The sequence below is a fragment of the Gopherus evgoodei genome, chromosome 11 (genome assembly GCF_007399415.2).
Source record: "Gopherus evgoodei ecotype Sinaloan lineage chromosome 11, rGopEvg1_v1.p, whole genome shotgun sequence".
NCBI lineage: Eukaryota > Metazoa > Chordata > Testudines > Testudinidae > Gopherus > Gopherus evgoodei.
The window spans coordinates 21,997,864-22,021,393 of NC_044332.1; the positions used below are offsets into that span (position 1 = coordinate 21,997,864).

Here is a 23,530-nt window from a genome sequence, read left to right on the forward strand (position 1 = left end):
TAGTTAAACTCTATATTGGTTTTAAACATGTTTTCCAACAATTTAGTTTGCACTTGTTAACACACATGTTAAACTGCTGAAAACCAGGTTTAAACTGATATGTGTGTCCAAACTGCATTGGTTTAACTAAATCAGTGCAATCTTAGGGTATGTCTTCACTACCGGCTGGATCGGCGGGCAGTGATCAATCCAGCCAGGGTCGATTTATCGTATCTAGTTCTAGATGCGATAAATCGACCCCCGAGCGCCCTCCCGTCGACTTCTGTACTCGAGCTCAGTGAGAGGCGGAGGCAGAATCGACGAGGGAGCAGCAGCAGTCGATTTACCGGGGTGAAGATATCACGGTAAGTCGATCTAAGTATGTCAACTTCAGCTACGTAAATTAGTTCCCCCCCCCACCCTCAAGTGCAGACCAGGCTTTAGTTATACCAGAGCATTTTTTGTGAGCAGCTCAGGCCTTACAAAGATGCTGAGCTGGTATTCAGATTAGTATTCCCTCATCAGAATGTTCTGAGTGTCTATCCTCTGTTACAAAGCAGAGTGGCTGAGATTTTCAAAGCAATCTAGGGAAAGTTGTGCATCTAAACGCCCTCACTGCTCTGAAAATCTCAACCATTGCTTTCATGGTTATACTTTTCTTTCAGGCATTTATGCACTTACACAATCTTTGCATGGGCTCTGGAACTGGTTACCACAGCCAGAAAGAGCTCTTCATCCACAGCACGAATGTCATCACAGTAAAGAGCTTCACCAGTGGCGTGTTTTATACCAGCCTGGTGCACGATGGGACGTCCTACTGGATCCTTGGGAAGCTGCTCTGGGTTTACTTCCTGCTTAGTTAAAAAAAAAACAATCTCTAGCCCAAGAAAGACAAGCCAGGGTGTCTTTCTATTAGAGTCTGAAAATCTCAGTTTAACAGCACCTACTTCTGGCATAATATAATATACAGATTAGGCTGGAGCATTTACTAAACTGCTGGTCCCCAGAGGTCACTTTAATCCCTCCTATGCAATCGTTTCCAGAAGTCTACCCATTTTGTTTCTAGTTTCTCCTGAATTTTTCTATATTTGCTATGTCCTTTATGACACAAAGTAACCAAAACAGAATGCAGTGTTCAAGAGGATGATGTGTTGTCTTATTGATTGATACAGTGGTGCTGTAATAATTTTCTGAATTATTCTCAAGTGGCTTCTGTTGTGTATTTCACCTTTTTGGCAATACAGTGCAGTGAGCTATTCATAGTGACTCCTGGATTTTCCCCCTGAAAGCTTCCAATTAATTCAGCACGGCTCAGTATGGACAAGCAGTTTAAATGTTCCTTCCAATGTGCATTCCCTCATAGCTGCCTGTGAGGAATTTAATATGTGACTGCATTGCCTATTAATTTTATTTTTCTAGGTCCTTCTTGAGAAATAATTTTTTGCCATCAGCAAATGTTGTCATGTACTCATTGCCGCCCTCTGCCCCACTTTACCGGTCCATTAATAAACATCCGGAACTACTAATCCCACTGACTTCTCACTACTAACCTTTCCCTATGCTGAGAACTGGCTATTTATTCATATTTTCAAATCCTCTTTCCCCCTACAGTCTCCAATGCACAGGCAGTTTGATTAACCTCTCCTCCCTCCAGTAGCTCCCTATTTTCTTTTTAATCAACTGTCTGCTACTAGCAATACGTTGAGAAATGACAGTTTTAATTAGATGTTTCCTACCATGAACTTCCTGATGGTTGGACTTCCCAAGCCAGCTCAGTTGTCCTCTAAGAGAACATTACAATAGTCTTATCTGAATAAGCACAGTACTTGCATTTATTTACCTGCTGTTAAAAGATTATATTGCTCATATTACAAAGGCATAGACTACAGATTTGCAGAAGATAAGTACTGACAGCAGTACACTGGCTTGCTTAGAAATCACTCATGCAACACAATGCCGAATAATCTGAATAATAAAATACACCAACTTGTATTACTTAGTCACTGTCTGTTGACAGGCTGCTGGTGGTCTCTGACACCTTAAAAAGGAATCCAAGACAGGAATATCTGGTGTATGGAAAGCAGTGCAGCCTAGTGGCTGGCAGCACAGGACTGGGACTCAGGAGAATTGAATTCTGTCACTGCCCTGCTGGGCTGACCATGGATAAGTCATTGCACTTGTTCCCCTAATCACCCTTTGTTTATGTAGATTGTAAACTCTTCAGGGCAGGGACTGTCTACTACAGCCTCGTCTACACACACAAATTGTAATGATTTCACTAAATCAGTTTTCAAGCAAGTTAAACTGGTGCACCCCACCTGTGAGCAGAATCTGAAAATCAGTTTAAGTGTCCCTTATAACAAATTAGCGGGAAGTTGATTACCTTAATTACACTGATATATGATGCTCTAAAACTGATTTTAGAGTATCCACAAAAAGAGTCCACACTGACTTAACTAACTCAGTCTACATTAAGGTAAATCAGTTCAACTTGCCTATGTTTGTACAACATCTAGCATAATGGGGTCCCGATCTTGACAGTGGCCTCTAGGAGATACTTTAATACAAATTAATTATAATGGGTTTACCACTTCAAAGACAGCTCCAGGTTCACTGAGGAATCAAAGACTGCAAACAGAAAATGGAGTGAGATTAACACAAGCACAAATAGATCAGGTGCTATCACTGCATTGAAAGGAAATGTAATCTCATTTTTATTAGCACATAAACCCAGGCAGAGCAGGAGCTCAAATGATGGTTCTCTGAACCATCAGCCACTCTTCTCCACATACTTTAACATGCCACTAAAAAAGAGGTTCTATTTCCTTTCAGTGCTGTGGTACATTTTTGCTTGTCAGTGTGTGCTATATTTTCTGCCTGCTGGACATCTTTAGTTCCTGAAGGGACATGAAGTTGTTTGTGAATCTAATTCTAATGAATGGGGGATGTGATATGGCAGCTGTACCATTTTGCGATCACTTTCTAAAGGTTGTTGTTCTACTCTCACAAGAGCTTAGTGGGACCAAAAAAGGATTTGTCATTTATATAGGTAAGATTATCCAGAGTTATAGCAAGGATCTAAAAATGCCAACAAACAAGCAGTTTCAGAGGGGATTTAAACTCTCATGCTCGAGGGCATATGTTTGTGACAGTGTACCCCATAAGACTTTATGGGGTGGAGGTGCTTATAAATGTATGTATGATATAACTGGAATAGAGTTTTGCTATATATGCCATGTAACATATCTATGTAAAGGTTATGATCTACTGGTTATGTTCATCCTAGCTGTATGCAGGCACCATTTATGTGTTCAGAGTTATGAACATCGGCTGTATAATTGCTTGATTTCTAAGTAGCCTTAGTTAGAACATTTGGTCACTTCTTGGGAAAAGCATGTGCTCAGTCAAGAAGCATTTAACAGACAAAAAAGCTTGGAAGACTCCAATCCACATAAGAAGTCTATCTGAGGACATTCAAGGTAGTATGTGGGTAATGACTGCTACCTGCAAGTCCTGAGTCATGCATGGGCATGTGACTTGCCCATGTGATTCAAAATCTCCATTTTGTGACTGGATTCTAAACAGGGTGAGGAGGGGGTCTCCAACCACAAGAGAAAGTCTGTTTAAACCCCTGGGAGACCCCTCCATTTCATCTTCAGCTGGCTAAAGAAGGAGCCTCTCCACCCCCACCTCCCAGGATACTTAAAGGAAACTGGAACAAAGGACAGTAACTACAGGGGGTGTGAGTGATTGCTGGACCCAGGCTAAAAGGAGATTAGCCTGTAAAAGGAAGCATTCTCGAACTGGTGAGGATCCTATCTCTATTTAGTTTGATTAGACATAGATTTGCGCATTGTATTTTATTTTGCTTGGTAACTTACTTTGTTCTGTCTGTTACTACTTGGAGCCACTGAAATCCTACTTTCTGTATTTAATAAAATCACTTTTTACTTATTAATTAACTCAGAGTATGTATTAATACCTGGGGGAGCAAACAGCTGTGCATATCTCTCTATCAGTGTTATAGAGGGCGAACAATTTATGAGTTTATCCAGCATAAGCTTTATGCAGGGTAAAACGAATTTATTTGGGTTTAGACCCCATTGGAAGTTGGGCATCTGGGTGCTAAAGACAAGAACACTTCTGTTATCTGCTTTCACGTAAACCTGCAGCTTTGGGGCAGGTAATTCAGACTCTGGGTCTTTGTTGAAGTAGACAAGAGCGTCTGGCTCAGTAAGAGAGAGTGCTGAAGTCCTGAGCTGGCAGGGAAAACAGGGATAGAAGTAGTCTTGGCACATCAGTTAGCAGCTCCCAAGGGGGGTTCTGTGATCTAACCCGTCACAATGTTAATCTCTAATTACTGGAGATAGTGTTTCCCCTGTGGGGGGTTCTCCTGTAACTGCCTGCTGCAGGGTTTCTTGCACTATCATCTGAAGCTTCTGGCACAGGTCAGTGTCAGGATACTGGACTACATGGGCCACACTGATCCATCCAGTATGCAATTCTATGTTACTACATACTATGCAGTCAGAAGTCCATCTTAGGAGCAGCTAATCAGCCCATTTACCACAATATATTAATATCCTGTTGCAAGTTTCTAATTACTCATCATTCACTACAAATGAACTTCTTGAACCTACTGCAAAACCTTCTAAATCTGTAAATAGCTACATGTGACACTGAGTGGAGCTCTGTGCTTACTGGAAAATTTACTGAAATGGAAAGCTATTCCTCTTGTGAAATGGGGATGACAAGTTTTGTTTACAATGTTCAATTTTATAAGCCACGTGAAAGCCAGTGATGTATGAAGATAAACAATTACTTAAGTTTCTCCCTGTTCAAACATGTTGTGATAATGAAAATACTAATGAAACACTGATTCTGACCTAGATTTGGTTCTATATTAAAAGGAATGGTTTCATCCTTTGTGATATGTTATTGTTACAATGAGATGTTTTTTCTGCAGTTGTGTAAGCCTCCAGATTTTCTTCTTCCTGACTCTGCTCATGTTTTAACAATGAGAAAAAAACCAGTCATTCTTTGTTTTTGCTAGAAAACTGACTTTAAAGTAGTATACAATTTACTATGCCTGATTCTCCTCTCACTTTATACTAGTAAGAACCATGTGTTTACTGCAATGAAGTCAGAGTTATATCAGCGGAGAATATGGCTCTCCTCTGTGTAATTTCACATCAGGGTGACCAGATGTCCTGATTTTATAGGGACAGTCCCGATTTTTGGGTCTTTTTCTTATATAGGCTCCTATTACCCCTCACCCCGTCCCGATTTTTCACATTTGCTGTCTGGTCACCCTATTTCACACAAATATAATTTTGTTTAAGAGCTACTGACAATAGCACATTATGATAGAGTAACAGATTCTTCAAGCACTTTGCATCCTCCTCCTACCTCTTTTTTCCCCCCTGCTACCTCAGATTTTCAGATTAATACTGACTTCTTTCTGTCCCTATGTCACCACTGGTACAAGAGCCTTCTCCCCTGTAGCTACTGTGCCCTGGAACAGTCTTCCTATATCTTTTTGCCTCATAGATGCCCTAGCTCATTTCAAATTTCAATATTTCTTTCCATCAATTACCTTTGCTGCTTAATTTCTCTTCCCCTCTGTGATTTATTTGATTTAACTCTAACTGGAACTCTAATTTTAAGATACAATCTTATATTAATATAACAGAAATGTTTTCAGTTTTCCATTGGCTCCCATTCCCACTGTCACATAGGGTGTAGCCCCAGGAATAATGCTGCTGTTTCCAGATAACCATCACTAGAGCTGGGCATGAATTTTTGGACTAAACTTTTTAAATCAGCAAGTGCCAATTAGTCAAAACCAGAACTTTGCAAATTTCCTGTTTCAAAAAAAACTTTGAGGGAAAAAAAAGCTTCAGAATTGTTAAAATGTCCTCTTTTGTCATTTTCTAAATGAAAAGTTTGATTTTGCAGTTTGAAATGACTTTTTGTAATTTAAGTTAATTGATAGGAAACAAAAATGTAAAAAAGTCAAAATTTAAATGAAACATTTTGAAATTATCACCATGAAACATTTTGATTGCCTTGATACAAATTGTTTTTGGATTTTTGGTTCATGAACATTTTTTAGATTTAGATTTTTTGTCCCGATTTGGGATGGGAAAGAAGATTTTGAAATCTCAAAAATTCTTGCAGAACAGGAACATTTTGTCTGCACAAGGACATGAAGAATAGCTCTCTGCTCCCCTCTGCTGCTAAATTTTACTTGAACACATGATAATCTGTTCAATCACATATAGTAGAACCTCAGAGTTATGAACACCAGAGTTACAAACTGACCAGTCATCCACACACCACATTTGGAACCAGAAAAGACGGTTCCTCACCTCTGTAACTGTTGTTCTTCGAGATGTGTTGCTCATATCCATTCCATTTAGGTGTGCGTGTGCCACGTGCACGTTCATCAGAAGATTTTTACCCTAGCAACCCCCGGTGGGTCGGCTGGGTCGCCCCCTGGAGTGGCGCCGCCATGGCGGCGGATATATACCCCTGCCGACCCACCCGCTCGTCAGTTCCTTCTTGCCAGAACTCCAACAGTGGGGAAGGAGAGCGGGTGCGGAATGGATATGAGCAACACATCTCGAAGAACAACAGTTACAGAAGTGAGTAACCATCTTTTCTTCTTTGAGTGATTGCTCACATCCATTCCAGTTAGGTGATTCCCAAGCCTTACCTAGGATGTCAGGTCGGAGTGAGATGTCGCAGACTGTAATACTGCGAAGCCAAAGGCTGTGTCATCCCTGGACTGCTGAACCAGGGCATAGTGAGAAGCGAAGGTATGCACTGAGGACCAGGTAGCTGAGCGACATATCTCATGGATAGGCACATGAGGCAGGAAAGCAGCAGATGAGGCTTGAGCCCTGGTAAAGTGTGCTGTGAGGTGGCTCGACGGAACGTGAGCCAAGTCGTAACAGGTGCGGATGCACGATGTCACCCAGGATGAAATCCTTTGTGAGGAAACGGGAAGGCCCTTCATGTGCTCTGCCACCACGACGAAGAGTTGGAGGGTTCTGTGGAAGGGCTTTGTCCGCTTGATAAAAAAAGCGAGCGCTCTGCGGACATCTAAGGAGTGCAGCTGTTGCTCCCTGCGCGATGAATGCGGTTTTGGGAAGAAGATTGGAAGGAAGATCTCCTGGTTAATATGGAAAGCCGATACCACTTTGGGGAGAAAGGCCGGGTGTGGACGCAACTGCACCTTGTCCTTGTGGAAGACAGTATATGGAGGGTCCGCCACGAGAGCCCGGAGTTCAGAAACCCGTCTCGCCGATATGATGGCTACAAGGAAAGCGGTTTTCCAGGACAGGTAGAGAAGGGAACAAGTTGCTAATGGCTCGAATGGGGCCAACATAAGTCTGGTAAGAACCAGGTTGAGGTCCCAGGTTGGGGCGGGGTGGCATACCTGGGGGTAAAGGCGCTCCAAGCTCTTGAGGAATCGAGATACCATAGGACGAGAAAACACGGAGTGGCCATTTTCCCCTGGGTGGAAGGTAGAGACGGCCACCAAGTGCACCCTCAAAGATGATATCGCTAGGCCCTGTTGTTTAAGGGACCAGAGGTAGTCCAAGATGGTAGGGATGGGGGCCTCGGCGGAAAGAAAGTTGTGCTCTGCACACCAGCATGTGAAATGCTTCCACTTGGCCAGATACGTTGCTCTAGTAGAAGGTTTTCTGCTTCCCAGGATAACTTGTTGCACTGGGGCAGAGCAACGCAACTCAGACTGGGTCAACCACTCAGGAGCCATGCCGTGAGATGGAGGGACTGCAGGTCTGGGCGATGCAGCTTGCCGTGGTCCTGAGTTATCAGGTCCAGGTGCAGAGGTAGTGGGATAGGGTCGGCTATTGACAGGTCTAGCAACATGGTGTACCAGTGCTGCCTGAGCCACTCTGGAGCGATCATGATCAAGCGGGCTCTGTCTCTGCGTACTTTCAGTAGGACCTTGTGGACGAGCGGGAACGGTGGAAAGGCGTATAGCAGGTGCGTTGTCCACAGTATGAGGAAAGCGTCCACTATCGAACCCTGCGACAGGCCTTGAAAGGAACAGAACATTGGCATTTCCTGTTCTCGCGGGACGCGAAGAGGTCTACACGGGGAAATCCTCACTTCCGGAAGACCGGAAGAGTAACATCCGGGCGAAGCAACCACTTGTGGGAAAGGAAGGATCTGCTGAGGCGATCCGCCATAGTGTTCCGAACCCCTGGGAAAAAGGACGCTATGAGGTCTATAGAGTGGGCTATACAAAAGTCCCAGAGTCGTAAGGCCTCCTGGCAAAGGGTCGAGGACCTTGTGCCGCCCTGTTTGTTTATATAGTACATGGCTGTCATGTTGTCGGTGAATATCGACACACAACGGCCCTGCAAGTGCTGTTGGAACACCTGGCAAGCAAGGCGGACTGCTCTCAGCTCCCAGACATTGATGTGCAAGGCCAGTTCCTGAGATGACCAAAGACCTTGAGTGCGTAGATGCCCGAGGTGAGCACCCCAGTCGAAAGATGATGCGTCCATCGTCAGGGACGCAGAGGGCTGGGGTGGATGGAACGGCAGCCCTGCGCACACCAGGGATGGGGTCAGCCACCATTCGAAGGAGCCTAGGATGCTCGGGGGAATGGTGACGATCATGCCTATGGCATCCCTGCCTGGTCGGTACACTGAGTTGAGCCACGATTGGAGGGGGCAGAGGCGCAGTCTGGTGTATTTCGTCACAAACGTGCAGGCCGCCATGTGACCCAGGAGACCGAGGCAAGTGCGAACTGAAGTCAACGGAGCAGCTTGCAGACTTTGGATGATGGCCACCATTGCCTGGAATCGGGGCAGCGGTAAGCAGGCCCTGGCGAGGTTGGAGTCCAGGGTGGCGCCAATGAAGTCTATCCTCTGAGTGGGAGTCAGAGTGGATTTTTCTGCATTGATCATTAGGCCTAGATGTAGGAAAAGGTCCTTGACAATGCCGATGTGATGGGTCACTTGTACCTCGGAGGTTCCTCGGATAAGCCAGTCATCTAGATACGGAAAAACATGTACCCAACGACGGCGGAGGTGGGTGGCGACTACAGCCATGCATTTCGTAAATACTTTTGGGGCTGTAGAGAGGCCGAACAGTAGGACCGCGAACTGAAAATGTTGGCGGTTGACTACGAACCGGAGGAATCTCCTGTGAGGTGGGTAGATGGCTATGTGAAAATACGCATCTTTCATGTCCAGGGTGGCATACCAGTCTCCAGGGATGGAATGATGGTCCCCGGGGATACCATACGGAACTTCAACTTTACCATGTATCTGTTGAGTTCCCGCAGGTCCAGGATAGGTCTGAGACCCCCTTTTGCCTTGGGGATTAGGAAGTAGTGGGAGTAAAACCCCTTGCCCCATTCGTGTTCCGGTACCTCCTCTATGGCTCCTTTGGTGAGGAGCGTTTGCACCTCCTGGAGGAGGAGTTGCTCATGAGAGGGGTCCCTGAAGAGGGACGAGGAATGGAGGTGGAAGGGGGGGGGCATGAAATAAATTGGAGGTGGTACCCAAATTTCAGCGTGCGTAAGACCCAGCAATCTGACGTTAGCCGGGACCACGCAGGGAGGAAAAAGGAGAGGCAGTTGGAGAAAGGAGGGGACGGATCGTTTGATGATACTGGTATGACGCCCTCGGGCGCACCTTCAAAAGGAGGGTTTTGCCCTGTGGAAGGTTTGGAGGGAGACTGCCAGATTGTGTTGGCATTGGCCTGGATTGTCCGTATAAAGGGGAGGGCCACTCTGGTGGGGGCATCTGATGTTAAGATGTCCACCACTGGGTCCTCCACCTCCGAGACCTCCTCGACTTGCAAGTTCATATTCTGTGCAACACGCCTGAGGAGGTCCTGGTGGGCCCTTAGGTTGATCGGTGGGGGGCCTACCGATGACGTTCCGGCTACCGCCTCGTCAGGGGAGGAGGATGAGGAGAGACCCGGGACAAGCGGAGTGCACTGCAAGGGGCGGGTCAGTCGAGGGCTCCTCTGGGTGGACAGCCTCTGTCTCCCTCGGGATGTGGGAGTCCTGTGGCTGGGTCAACACTTCCTCCGAAACAGAAGGAGGAGGGCGGCTAATGGTGGCCTCTGGCACCCGGTGCTCTGATGTGGCAGAGTGCGATGGGCCTGGATGCGCACCTTGGGCCTGATGGTATGCCCAAGGTGTCCAGAAAGCCCACTGTTGAGGTCCGTGATCCTGAGCCTGGGGCTCGTGGAATAATGCACATCAGCGTCTCTGTCCTGGGCATACGCACTGTCTGCCTGGGAAGACACGGACAGGTTCCGGGACGGCCAGGGAGGAGCTGAGAGACCGTGGTAAGTGTCCCTCTGTCTCACCATCGGTGATCTCCTCGGCACTGGGGTCATACCGGTGCCGAGAGCGAGACTGGGACCTGCAACCGGCGTGGTGCCGGGAGGTTGACTTGGATCTTGAACGTCGGTGACGGGAACGGCAGCGAGAGTTCCGGTGCCGGGAGAGGTGCCAGGAGCTGGAGTGGTACTGAGAGTACCGGGTCAGAGGCTGAGACGTTGATCTGTGCCGTGAGTACGACTGGTACCAGATAGGTGAGCTGTGCCGGGACTGCAAGCAGTGTCGGGACCGTGACCGTCCATGAGATCGTGAACGGCGCCGGGACCTGGATTGTGATTGGCGCCGGTCTGCCGTGCTGACGGAAGGAGGTCTCAATATAGCCGGTCTGCCTCTGGAGTGTAGTACCCGCACCGGCAGTGCCAGGGGTTGAGGCAGGACAGACTCCGTCATGGCTATAAGGTCCCTGGCTGTGGAGAATGTCTCCGGTGTAAAGGGGACCGTAAGCTCAACCACAGGCCTCGGCAGGAAGCTCTCAGGGACCAGACTCGACAGCCCTCGCAGGACCGGAGTCGACGGTACCGCAGCAGTTGGTGCGACGGCAGGTGTAGGTGACGGGCGGTCTGAACGAGGCTGCAACTGTGGTGTCAAGGACACAGAGGTTGTGGAGGGCTTCAACCTCTTCTGCTTCGGGGAGAGAGATCGGTGCTGAGCAGGTCCCTGCGCCGGAGATGCCCAGTGCCGCAGTGTCTTGGCGGTGCCGGGACCGTCCGGTGCCAGAGGAGTGCTGCTAGCAGATTGCTCAGCTCTTGGTGCCGAGGATGGAGGGTTCAAAGCTGCCTCCATGAGGAGATTCTTTAAGTGAAAGTCTCTTTCTTTCTTTGTCCTCGGTTTAAATGCCTTGCAAATACGGCACTTATCTGTAATGTGCGATTCCCCAAGGCACTTTAGACACAAGTCGTGGGGATTGCTTGTGGGCATCGGCTTATGACAGGCCGAGCATGGTTTAAACCCTGGTGAACCGGGCATGGGCCCCGGCATCAGGTGTGGGGAAGGGCTAATGCCCAAACCCCGCTGAACTATATACACTAACTATCTAAGAACTATTAAACTAACTATAACTATAGATAAAACCAACTATATACAACAAGATAGCGAAGAACAAGGAGTAGCTAGGGGAGTGGAGGACAGCTGAGCCACGCTCCACTGTTCCAACGACCGACACGGGCGGTAAGAAGGAACAGAGGAGCCGTCAGGTCAGCGGCGCCACTCCAGGGGGCGACCCAGCTGACCCACTGGGGGTTGCTGGGGTAAAAATCGTCCGACGAACGTGCACGCGGTGCGCGCACACCTAACTGGAAGGGATATGAGCAATCACTTGAAGAAGAAGTACGCAATCAGGCAGCATCAGAGATTTAAAAAAAAAAAAAAAAGCAAATACAGCACAGTAACTGTTTAAATGTAAACTAGTAAAAAAATAAAGGGAGAGCAGCATTTTTCTTCTGAATAGTAAAGTTTCAAAACTGTATTAAGTCAATATTCAGTTGAAAACATATGAAAGAAACAACCATAATGTTTTGTTCAGAGTTACGAACATTTCAGAGTTACATACAACCTCCATTCCCGAGGTGTTCATAAATCCGAGGTTCTACTGTACTTCATCTCATGTCCAGACTCTGTTCCAATCGCTTAGGTCCCTGTAAGGACTGAGCATATACTAAAGTAGGGTTAAGTTAAAATAACTGATGCCACAATGATTAATGAGCTTAAATCAAAACCACAGATGTTCAGCATCCTCAGTCTTTGCAAAATCTGTATCTGGCCTTCACTGCTTGGGCTCTTCTTGCATCTTATTTTTTAAGTGTCTTTTAAACTGAAGGGCCGCATTAAAAGAGCCTCACTCACCTGGTATATTTGTTCACTCTGGGGCATTTGGGGTTGGAAATCTTGTAGCACATTCCCATATTTCTCTGATATGTCAGGATACAGATGGGGGTCCTGAAAGAGAAGTGTTTTAATAACAATAGTTACGTTTTCACAACACACACATTTCTATTAAAAGAATTAGCAACCACAATGATTGAACATAAACCTCTCACGTCTCCCCCTATTTAGAAGAGCCCAAAAAAGTAGCTGAAAATGAAGTGAAGACTGTTGAGCATTCATAAAATATTTATTTAAAAAAAAAAAAAAAAAAAAAAGGCATTTGGACATACCACCATATCTGTTTTAGGAGACCAATGAAAGGAACTGTAGTAAGAAGCGGTTAACTTTGTTTTGAGGTATGAACAAAACTGACATAGAACCTTTGTTGCTGGTCGTGATAGGTAAGAAAGGAAAAAAACAGCTTGACTCAGAGCCCAAGCTAAATTTGCAAGGCTGGCAATTAGAGAAAACATTCTTTTCTTTGGAAACTGAACAGATTTAATACAAGTATCAGAGGGGTAGCCGTGTTAGTCTGGATCTGTAAAAGCAGCAAAGAATCCTATGGCACCTTATAGACTAACAGACGTTTTGGAGCATGAGCTTTCGTGGGTGAATAATCACTTCGTCGGATGCATGTAGTGGAAATTTCCAGGGGCAGGTATATATATGCAAGCAAGAAGCAAGCTAGAGATAACGAGGTTTTGCATATATATACCTGCCCCTGGAAATTTCCACTACATGCATCCGACGAAGTGGGTATTCACCCACGAAAGCTCATGCTCCAAAACGTCTGTTAGTCTATAAGGTGCCATAGGATTCTTTGCTGCTTTTACAGATTTACTACAGGAATCCTTCAGAAAGAAAAATCAAAATTAGTACCACACAATGACATCTGAACAGATTTTTCTACAAATCTTCTCTCCAAACCAAAAAATCATAGCATAGATAGTTTGTGACATTTATGCACATTGCAAAGCCATTTATTTATCCCAGCTATTTGTCCTTTTGAGAAGAGGTAGACCAAATAAGATGATCTCTCTCTCTCTCTCTCTTTTTTTTTATTCTTTTTAGAGTGAGAGCTCTTTTAATAGTGGCACTGATATGTTGTTATGTATTTTTTAAATTCTTTTTGAACACAGAAATTATGATCAGCACACAGTACAAACTGGAAAAATAAATACAGAGTACAAGACCTTTCACTAGACTGCACGAAAATAAACCCAGGACATGGATTTACCATTCTGTTCAATGACTGAAGCACTTCCAGGTAGAATTTGAAGAGGAAACTGACAGTCAAAGTCCTTCTATATTCCACTTTCCCACCTGGGGCTGAGCCTGGCAGAGAAACTTCTTTAAGAACCAGTCTGCAAGCTTCATCCAGCATTTGCTCATTCCAGTGCCTAGCAGAAATAATAATAATACTGCGATTAGTATATTAGGCACAGCTGGACGAACTAAATGGTGACCAGACTAACTTGCTTGTATCACAGACATGGGCATGATCCTTCTCACAAAGAAGTCATGATCCTTCTCACAAAGAAGTCAATTGTAGTTTGCATTTCAATGGGAGCAAGATTGGAACTTTGATCTGTAACATGGTGTGTGGTTCACATCGAACAGCTGCTACTCACACGAATAGTCTCAATGAAGTCAACATAATTGAGCCATATATGCTAGTAAAATAAATCTATTTGAAAAATAAATCTATGAAAACTGGTTTAATTTAGGGCTGTCGATTAATTGCAGTTAACTCACGCGATTAACTCAAAAAATTAATTTTATGTCTCCTGTTCTGTTTTACCTGCATTCTGCCATATATTTCCTGTTATAGCAGTCTCAGATGATGACCCAGCACGTGTTCATTTTAAGAACACTTTCACAGCAGATTTGACAAAATGCAAAGAACATACTAATGTGAGATTTCTAAAAATAGCTACAGCAGTTGACCAAAAATTTAAGAATCCTAAGTGCCTTCCAAAATCTGAGAGGGATGAGGTATGGAGCATGCTTTCAGAAGTCTTGAGAAACCAACACTCAGATGCACAAACTACAGAATCCAAACGACCAAAAAAGAAAATCAACCTTCTGCTGGAGGCATCTGACTCAGATGATGAAAATGAACATGTGTTGGTCTGCTCTGCTTTGGATTGTTATCGAGCAGAACCTGTCATCGGCATTGTCACGTCCTCTGGAATGGTGGTTGAAGCATGAAGGGACATATGAATCTTTAGAACATTTGGCACATAAATATCTTGCGATGCCAGGTACAACAGTGCCATGTGAATGCCTGTTCTCACTTTCAGGTGATATTGTAAGTAAGAAATGGGCAGCATTATCTTCTGCAAATTGTAACCAAACTTTTTTGTCTGAGCCATTGGCTGAAGTAGAACTGAGTGGACTTGTAGGCTCTAAAGTTTTACATTGTTTGTTTTATTTTTGAATGCAGTTATTTGCTGTGCATAATTCTACATTTGTAAGTTCAACTTTCATGATAAAGAGATTGCTCTATAGTACTTGTATTAGGTGAACTGAAAAATACTATTTCTTTTGTTTTTTACTATGCAAATATTTGTAATAAAAATAAATATAAAGTGAGCACTGTACATTTTGTATTCTGTGTTGTAAATTGACATAAATATATTTGAAAATGTAGAAATATTTAATAATAAAATATTTAAATAAACGGTATTCTATTATTGTTTAACAGCGCGATTAAAAGACAGTTACTCACCTTTGTAACTGTTGTTCTTTGAGATGCGTTGCTCATATCCATTCCAATTAGGTGTGCGTGCACTGCGTGCATGTTCGTCGGAAGATTTTTACCCTACCAACACTCGGTGGGTCCGCTGGGTCGCCCCTGGAGTGGCGCCGTTATGGCACTGGTTATATACCCTTGCCAACCCAATGGCCCCTCAGTTCCTTCTTGCTGGCCACTCCGACAGCGGGGAAGAAGGGCGGGTTTGGAATGGATATGAGCAACACATCTTGAAGAACAACAGTTACAAAGGTGAGTAACTGTCTTTTCTTCTTCGAGTACTTGCTCATATCGATTCCAATTAGGTGACTCCCAAGCCTTACCGAGGAGGTAGGGTCGGAGTGGGATGTCGCCGAATGTAAGACTGCTGAGCCAAATGCCGAGACATCCCTGGACTGTTGCACCAATGCGTAATGTGACGCAAAGGTGTGAACTGATGACCAGGTAGCTGCATGACATATCTCCTGGATGGGTATATGGGCAGATGAAAGTAGAGTGGGCAGTGAGGTGGCTAGTCGGAATGTGGGCCAAGTCATAGCAGGCACAGATACAGGATGTCACCCAATATGAAATTCGCTGCGAGGAGACCGGCAGGCTCTTCATTCGATCTGCCACTGCTACAAAGAGCTGGGGCGTCCTTCAAAATGGCTTTGTTCTTTTGATATAAAAGGCGAGAGCCTACAGACATCTAAGGAGTGCAGCTGCTGTTCCCGACGTGACGAGTGGGGCTTTGGGAAGAAGACTGGAAGGAAGATGTCTTGATTGACATGAAAGGCCGACACCACCTTAGGGAGGAAGGCGGGGTGTGGTCGCAGCTGTACATTGTCCTTATGAAACACTGTATGGGGGTCCGCTGTGAGGGCCCAAAACTCGGACACTCGCCTCGCCGATGTAATGGCAACGAGGAAGGCTGTCTTCCAGGAGAGGTACAGCAGCGAGCAGGTGACTTGCGGTTCGAAGAGAGCACCCATAAGCTTGGCTAGAATGAGATTGAGGTCCCAGGTCGGGGCAGGACGTCGAACCTGTGGGTACAAACGTTCCAAGCCCTTGAGGAACCTTGAAACCATAGGGTGAGAGAAGACTGAGCGTCCCTTCTCCCCTGGGTGGAAGGCGGAGATGGCCGCGAGATGCACTTTTATGGATGAAACTGCTAGGCCGTGTTGTTTCAAGGACCAGAGGTAGTCCAGGACCATAGGGACTGGTATCTGCATGGGGACAGTGTTATGTTGAGCGCACCAGCAGGAAAAACGCTTCCACTTGGCCAGGCATGTCAACCTAGTGGAAGGCTTCCTACTGCCTAAGAATACCTGTTGCACTGAGGCAGAGCAGCGTAACTCGGACTGGCTTAACCACACAGCAACCACGCTGTGAGGTGAAGAGACTGTAGGTCTAGATGGTGAAGTCTGCTGTAGTCCTGAGTTATGAGATCCGGCCAAAGTGGTAGGGGAATTGGGGTCGGTCACCGACAGATCGAACAACGTGGTGTACCAGTGCTGCCTCGGCCATGCTGGGATGATTATGATCAGGCGGGCCCTGTCTCTGTGGAGCTTGAGCAGGGCCCTCTGGACCAGCGGGAACTGTGGAAAGGCATAGAGCAGATGGTTCGTCCACGGTATCAGGAATGCACCTGAGAGGGAGCCCAAGAGTGATCCTGGAAGGAGCAGAACACGTGGCATTTCCGATTCTCGCGAGAGGCGAAGAGGTCTATGTGGGGAAACCCCACTTTCGGAAAACAGAATGGATGATGTCCGGACGAATCGACCACTCGTGGGTTAGGAAGGATCTGCTGAGGCGATCTGCCAGGATGTTCTGAAGTCCTGGGAGAAAGGATGCTACCAGGTTGATTGAGGGCTATGCAAAACTCTCAGAGCTGAATGGCTTCCTGACAAAGAGGGGAGGAGCGAGCTCCGCCCTGCTTGTTTATATAAAACATGGCTGTTGTGTTGTCTGTAAACACTGATGCACAACGACCTTGGAGTTGATGACAAAACACCTGGCACGCTAGGCAAACCGTCCGCAGCTCTTGAACCAGCCAAAAGCCTTGGGTATGGAGACCCTCTAGGTGGGCACCTCAACCCAGAGATGACACATCCGTGGTTAGGGCCATCGAAGGTTGCGGCAGGTGGAATGGCATTCCCGCACAGACCAGGGTGGGGTTCAGCCACCAGGTCAGGGATGCTAAAATGTTCGAGGGAACCGTGATTATCGTGTCTAGGCTGTCTCGGCCTGGTTGGTACACTGAGGCGAGCCAAGTTTGAAGTGGATGGAGGTGCAGTCTGGTGTGTTTGGTCACGAAGGTGCACGCGGCCATGTGGCCTAGGAGACTGAGACAAGTGAGAATCAACACTGTCGGGAAGGTTTGGAAGCCTTGAACAATTGTTGCCATCGCCTGGAAACGAGGCTGCGGCAGGCAAGCTCTGGCAAGACTGGAGTCCAGATTCGCCCCGATGAAGTCTTTTCTCTGCGTCGGTACCAGATTCAACTTCTCGGTGTTGATCATCAGGCCTAGTCTCCTGAAGAGATCTTTGATGATGCAGAGGTGACTTCTCACCTGTGACTTGGAGGCCCCTCGAATGAGCCAGTCATCGAGATACGGGCAGACATGCACCCGACGACGGCGAAGGGAGGCGGCAACTACCACCATGCATTTTGTGAATACTCGCGGGGCCGTAGAAAGGCTGAATGGAAGGACCATGAATTGAAAATGTTGATGGTTGACCACAAAACGGAGGTACTGTCTTTGTGGTGGGTAAATTGCGATGTGGAAATAGGCATCCTTCATATCTAGGGCGGCATACCAGTCTCTGGGATCCAAGGACAGGATGATGGTCCCCAGGGATACCATGCGGAACTTCAACTTTATCACAAACTTGTTGGGTCCTCGCAGGTCTAGGATTGGTCTTAGACCTCCCTTTGCCTTGGGGATTAGGAAGTAGCAGGAATAAAACCTGTTGCCCCTCAGGTCTTTTGGTACTTCCTCTATAGCTCCAATGGATAGGAGAGTCTGGACCTCCCATAAGAGGAATTGCTAGTGAGGGGAGGAGGGAGTGGGATGAGGGACGAGGAGGAGGAGTGGGAAGGGGGGAGTGAAACAAACTGAAGGTGCTATCCCAACTCCACCGTGCGCAGGATCCAACGATCCGATGTTAGCTGGGACCATGCAGGGAGGAAATGGGAGAGGCGGTTGTAAAAGGGTGGGGAAGGATCCGGGAAAACAACTGGTGTGCCGTCCTCAGGCGTCCCTTCAAAAGTTCTGTTTGGGCCCCGCTGGTGGTTTAGGGGGGCCCTGATTTTGACGGCCTTGGGGTCCAGCCTTCTACGATACCCCTGGCTACGCCATCTGCCGAACTCCTGTCATAGCCTAGGAGGGGGGTAAGTGCAGTGAGGCTGCGGGCGGAAGGACTGGCGCTGGGTCACTGGGGTGTGCATCCCCAACGAGCGCATGATTACTCTGTTGTCCTTTACACTTTGCAGCCTAGGGTCGGTCTTTTCTGAGAACAGCCCCTGATCTTCAAAGGGCAAGTCCTGTACAGTCTGCTGTAATTCAGGTGGAAGGCCTGACACCTGGAGCCAGGAGATGCATCCCATCGCCACTCCGGAAGCTAGAGTCCTGCAGCAGAGTCCACTGCATCCAGAGAAGCTTGGAGGGAGGTTCTTGCTACCTTTTTTCCCTCTTCCAACAGGGCCACAAATTCTTGGCGGGACTCCTGGGGAACAAGCTCCATGAACTTCCCCAAGGATGTCCACATATTATAGCTGTATCTACTTAGGAGGGCTTGCTGGTTTGCCACCCTAAGCTGTAGGCCCCCAGCCGAATATATTTTGTGACCTAACAAGTCCATGCGCCTTGCCTCTTTGGACTTGGGAGCAGGAGCTTGCTGGCCATGACGTTCCCGCTTGTTGACTGATTGCACTACTAGGAAGCAAGGAGGAGGGTGCATGTACAGATATTCATAGTCCTTGGAGGGCACCATGTACTTCCGCTCTACTCCCCTGGCAGTGGGGGGTATAGAGGCTGGGGATTGCCAGATGGTATCAGCGTTCGCCTGTATTGTGCGAATAAAGGGCAGGGCCACTCTTGTAGGGGTGTCTGCTGATAAGATGTCTACCACTGGGTCCTCTATTTCAGGGACCTCCTCCACCTGCAGATTCATATTCTGCGCCACCTGTCTCAAAAGGTCTTGATGGGCGCTTAGGTCAACTGGGTGAGGGCTGGAGGAGGATGTCCCTGCCACCGCCTCATCTGGTGAGGAGGAAGAGGAGAGGCCAGGGACAAGAGGGTCCTGTGGGGGCTCCTGTTCTTGAGGGGTGGCGTCAGGCTCAGGTGGGGCCTGGGTGTCTGCCGGTGGTACTGAAGCCTCATTCGTACCTATGGGGGGAGTGGCTTACGGTTGCCTCTGGCACCTGGTGTTCCGATGGGGCAAACCGTGGTGCAGCTGGTGGAGCACTTTGGGCTTGGTGGTACACCCAAGGTGTCCAGAAAGACCACTGACGGGCCCCATGTTCGTGGCCTTGGCTCTCCGGAAACATATGGCAGGGCATGTCTGAGTCACGGTCCTGTGCGTAGGAAGCACTACCAGCATGAGACGACACCGAGGTGTGTCTCGATGGCCAAGGCGGTGCTGAGGGACCCTGAGAAGGAGACCTGTCTCTGGCTGGTTGTTCCCGGGATGGCACCGGGGAGTGGTACTGGGAGCTGTAACGGTACTGTGAGTGAGACCGGGACCTACGACTGTATCGGTGCCAGGAGGTCGACCAGGATCTCGATCCCCTTCACCTAGAATGGCTGCGAGATGAGCGGTGCCGTGAACAGTGCCAGGAGCCAGATCGGTACTGGGTGTACCAGGCAGGTGAACGGGAGGCTGAGAGGTGCCGCAAGTGCGACTGGTACCGTGATGGAGAGCGGTGCCGGGACTGCGAGCGGCGGCGGGACCGGGATTGTCGGCGGGACCGAGATCTTGAATGATGTTTCTCGGCGGCTCCCGCGGAGGGTGGCCTCAGCAAGACAGGCTTGCCAATAGAGTGGATGACCTGCACTGGCGGTGCCGGGGGTTGAGGCAGAGCGGTCTCTGTCATCATGATCAACTCCCGTGCCGTGGAGAAGGTCTCCGGCGTGGACGGGAGAGCGAGCTCGACCACGGCGTGAGCCGGGGAGCTTTTGAGCACTGGACTCAACGGCCCTTTCGGGACCAGAATCGACGGTGTCGCAGTCGGCGGTGCCACGGCAGATGTTGGTGCTGGGCGATCCGTCATAGACATGTGCTCCTTCTGCGGTGCGGATGATACAGAGGCCGCTGGAGCCTTGTGTTGCTTGCAGGGCCGTGGGGACAGGGAGCGGCGCCGAGCCAAGATCGGTGCCAAGGAGGGTCAGTGCTGGGGCTCCTTCACAGCACTGGAGTGGTCCGGAGCCGAAGGAGCGCTCCTTACAGATGCGGATTGTTCAGCGCTCGCTACTGACATTGCTGGGGTAAGTGCCGCCTCCATGAGGAGCTGTTTCAGACGAAAGTCCCGCTCCTTCTTCGTCCTCGGCTTAAAGGCTTTACAGATGCGGCACTTGTCAGGAAGGTGGGATTCCCCAAGGCACCTGAGGCAGGAGTCGTGAGGATCCCCTGTTGGCATCGGCTTTTGGCAGGCTGAGCAGAGTCTGAATCCCGGTGACCTGGGCATGAGCCCCGGTACCGGGGGGAGGAAAGGGGCTAATCCGCGGTCCCCTCCTCAACTATATACACTAACTATATATACAAACAACTAAGACTAACTATAACTGTAAAAACTTGAACTATATACAGAACTATCAGTAAAGAACAACGAGTAGCTAGGGAAGTGGAGATCAGCTAAGCCGCGCTCCACAGTTCCAACAACCGTCATGGGCGGTAAGAAGGAACTGAGGGGCTGTTGGGTCGGCAGAGGTATATATCCAGTGCCATAACGGCGCCACTCCAGGGGGTAACCCAGCCGACCCACCGAGTGTTGCTAGGGTAAAAATCTTCCAACGAACGCGGACGCGGTGCACGCGCATCTAATTGGAATCGATATGAGCCAGCACTCGAAGAAGAATAGCACAATTAATCGTGATTAATTCCTTTAATTGCTAGATTAACTCTATTAAAAATTATCACTATACAATAGATAATGGCCTGAACTTTCAAAAGGGACTAGTGATTTTGGATACCAACTTCAGACATTTTAAAGGGGTCAGATTTTCAGATGATGGAGGCTCAGCATCTTCTGAAAATTCTGCTCTTTTGAAGTATGTCACACAGTTGATTCTATATAGATAAAAATCCCAAGCTGTAAGAATATAAATATATTAGCAGGGCTAACTGGCCTCAACATCAAGCAACGGAAACTGGGTGCAAAATGTTGAGAGAGATCAAAGGCATAGCAAAATCTAACAAAAAGATAATGGAGGGGAGGTGTTTCATCTTATAAACTGATCAAATGGCACAATAGGACAGAGTTTAGAGAAACGATTTATCAGTATTTTCAATTATTGCCAGGGCCCACTCCATCACAAAAAGAATATTGCAAGAATTACAGGGGGTTCAGAGAAGAACAACAGAATAATCAAGGGCCTGGAAAAACTCTGTTAAAGAGAGGTTGAAAAGATCATGACTTGACTTGTTGTCCTAACTGCTTTAGGCACTTTTGAAAATCCTAGTCACTGTATCTATTAGAGCAAATCTTGACACTCAAGAACAATAATACCAACTGTCAGTGCCTAAACCAGAAAAACAGAACACTGTCTGAATACACAGAAGGCCAGTTAAATATAATGGGTTGATCCAAGAGCTCAGCCATCTCTCTCTCGTACAAACATCTTTAAGGCAACAGTAGATTTTTTGTCATTTATTTTTTATTAGTTTTTGATGAACTGGCTATAAACATTAAGGGTATAAACAAAAATTCAGAAGGCTGATTTGTATTTGTTTACATATTTTTATGTATGCTGTGGCATCTGGGTGTCGTTATAATTAAAAGGAGTGTAACATAGTGTTACATCAATTTAAGGCCCCGATTCATCAAGCATGTGCCTTAGCACTTTGTTGAATATGGATAGACTTAGGTACGTGCTTATGTGCTTTGCTGAATGGGTATCTGTGAATAAACTGTACGTCTGCCATGACGTTCAATGAAAAGCTTGCAACTGGAAAAGGGTTGTCAGGAACTCACACTACATAAGCTGCACAGAAAGCATGCAATTCTTATTTAACATTTTAAATTGGGCGCTCAAAGGGAAATAATTATTTATTTAGACATACGAAGTGCCCACAATTCAGGGAACATTAGGGATTGTTTAGGAACAATTAACTCTGTCCTGTCGCTATATAAAAGAAATAGAAAACATATAAAGCACCCTTCTGATCCAAAGGACTCTTTATAGACCAATATCCACTATGTACCACAACAGATAAGCATACTTATGGCCTGATCTAAAGCCCATTTAACTCAGTGGAAAGCCTCCCATTGACTTTAAAGAGCATTACATCAGGGCCTTATTTTCACCTGTGATTAGCACAAGAATTTGAATTCAGGTCTAATGAGTGAGTAAGATAATACCCTATTCCAAAGTGCTACCTAGTTCCCAGATTAATAATAAAAGAATCAGTGCTTTAAATTACAATACTCAAATATCCTGTAAGCCCTCATTACGTAAATGATAACCTGACTATTTAACCACACCAAGTAGTTATTCAGCAAGAATATGTTATGTTAGCACAAGAAAAATACTAAAAGCGACGTGAGCTCCTTCCAAATCCAATTCAAAATTGGATCATAAGTTGCATGAGAGAAACATTTCCCAGGGGTTTGTTCACAGGCCCTGAAATTTGAGGAGGTTCAGGTTAGAACAAGCCCAGTTTTTTGGTGGTTAAATCATGTTCTCATTTTCTCCCATGGTGCTCCTTACATGTGAGAAAAACTCCCAATCACAACCTGCACAATCAATGGCATTTCCTCCTTCAGGTCCCACCTCTGCCAGGAGCATAGACAGAGAAAGCTGCACCTGACATCTGCTAGCTAGGTGGTGAGTTCTGATTACTGCTACTGATTGGTTAAGAACAATGCAGAGAGCTAGTCTATGCTAAAATACCATATACCTGTTCTTCCCAGCCTCAGTGAGGGTGAAAGTTAAAGCAGCCCCTAAGCATGCCCTAGTCTGCATTTGGGGTCACACCCAATCCTGGCTGCCATTGAACCAAAGAGGCATAAGTCCCCTCAGGCCCTTTGCTGCTGGTACTGCTAGAGCAGGGATGACTCCCTTTTCAGTGCCCATTTTAGAACCTCACTCCCTGATACTAATTAATTAGCAGCCTCTTCGGAAGTTTCAGCACAGCTGCTAGAGACTGAATGGATGAAGAACTGGTAGACGTCCCTCAAGGTCAGGTTGGGGCACAACAGAAAAGTACTCATCCTCTGGAGAGACCTTTCAATAAGCACAACATTCACAGACAGACTTTAAAACATTTAGAAGAGAAAAGTGTAAATATTCTATTCTGGGGTGGGGAGATGACTTATCACTTGGGCTGATC

At 46.9% G+C, this 23,530-nt stretch overlaps 1 protein-coding gene across 2 annotated transcripts in view; it reads right to left on the reverse strand.

Moving 5' to 3' along the window:
• LOC115659417 (aldehyde oxidase 1-like) overlaps nucleotides 1–23,530 on the reverse strand; it is a 173,056-nt gene that overhangs the window by 126,223 nt on the left and 23,303 nt on the right. For both annotated transcript variants that reach the window (XM_030579494.1, XM_030579495.1), the window contains exons 15-17: nucleotides 13,482–13,644; nucleotides 12,224–12,316; nucleotides 661–830 (exon numbers count right to left, since the gene is read on the reverse strand). In XM_030579494.1, coding sequence (XP_030435354.1) covers nucleotides 661–830; nucleotides 12,224–12,316; nucleotides 13,482–13,644 — 426 coding nt within the window. The remainder of the gene's footprint in view (nucleotides 1–660; nucleotides 831–12,223; nucleotides 12,317–13,481; nucleotides 13,645–23,530) is intronic.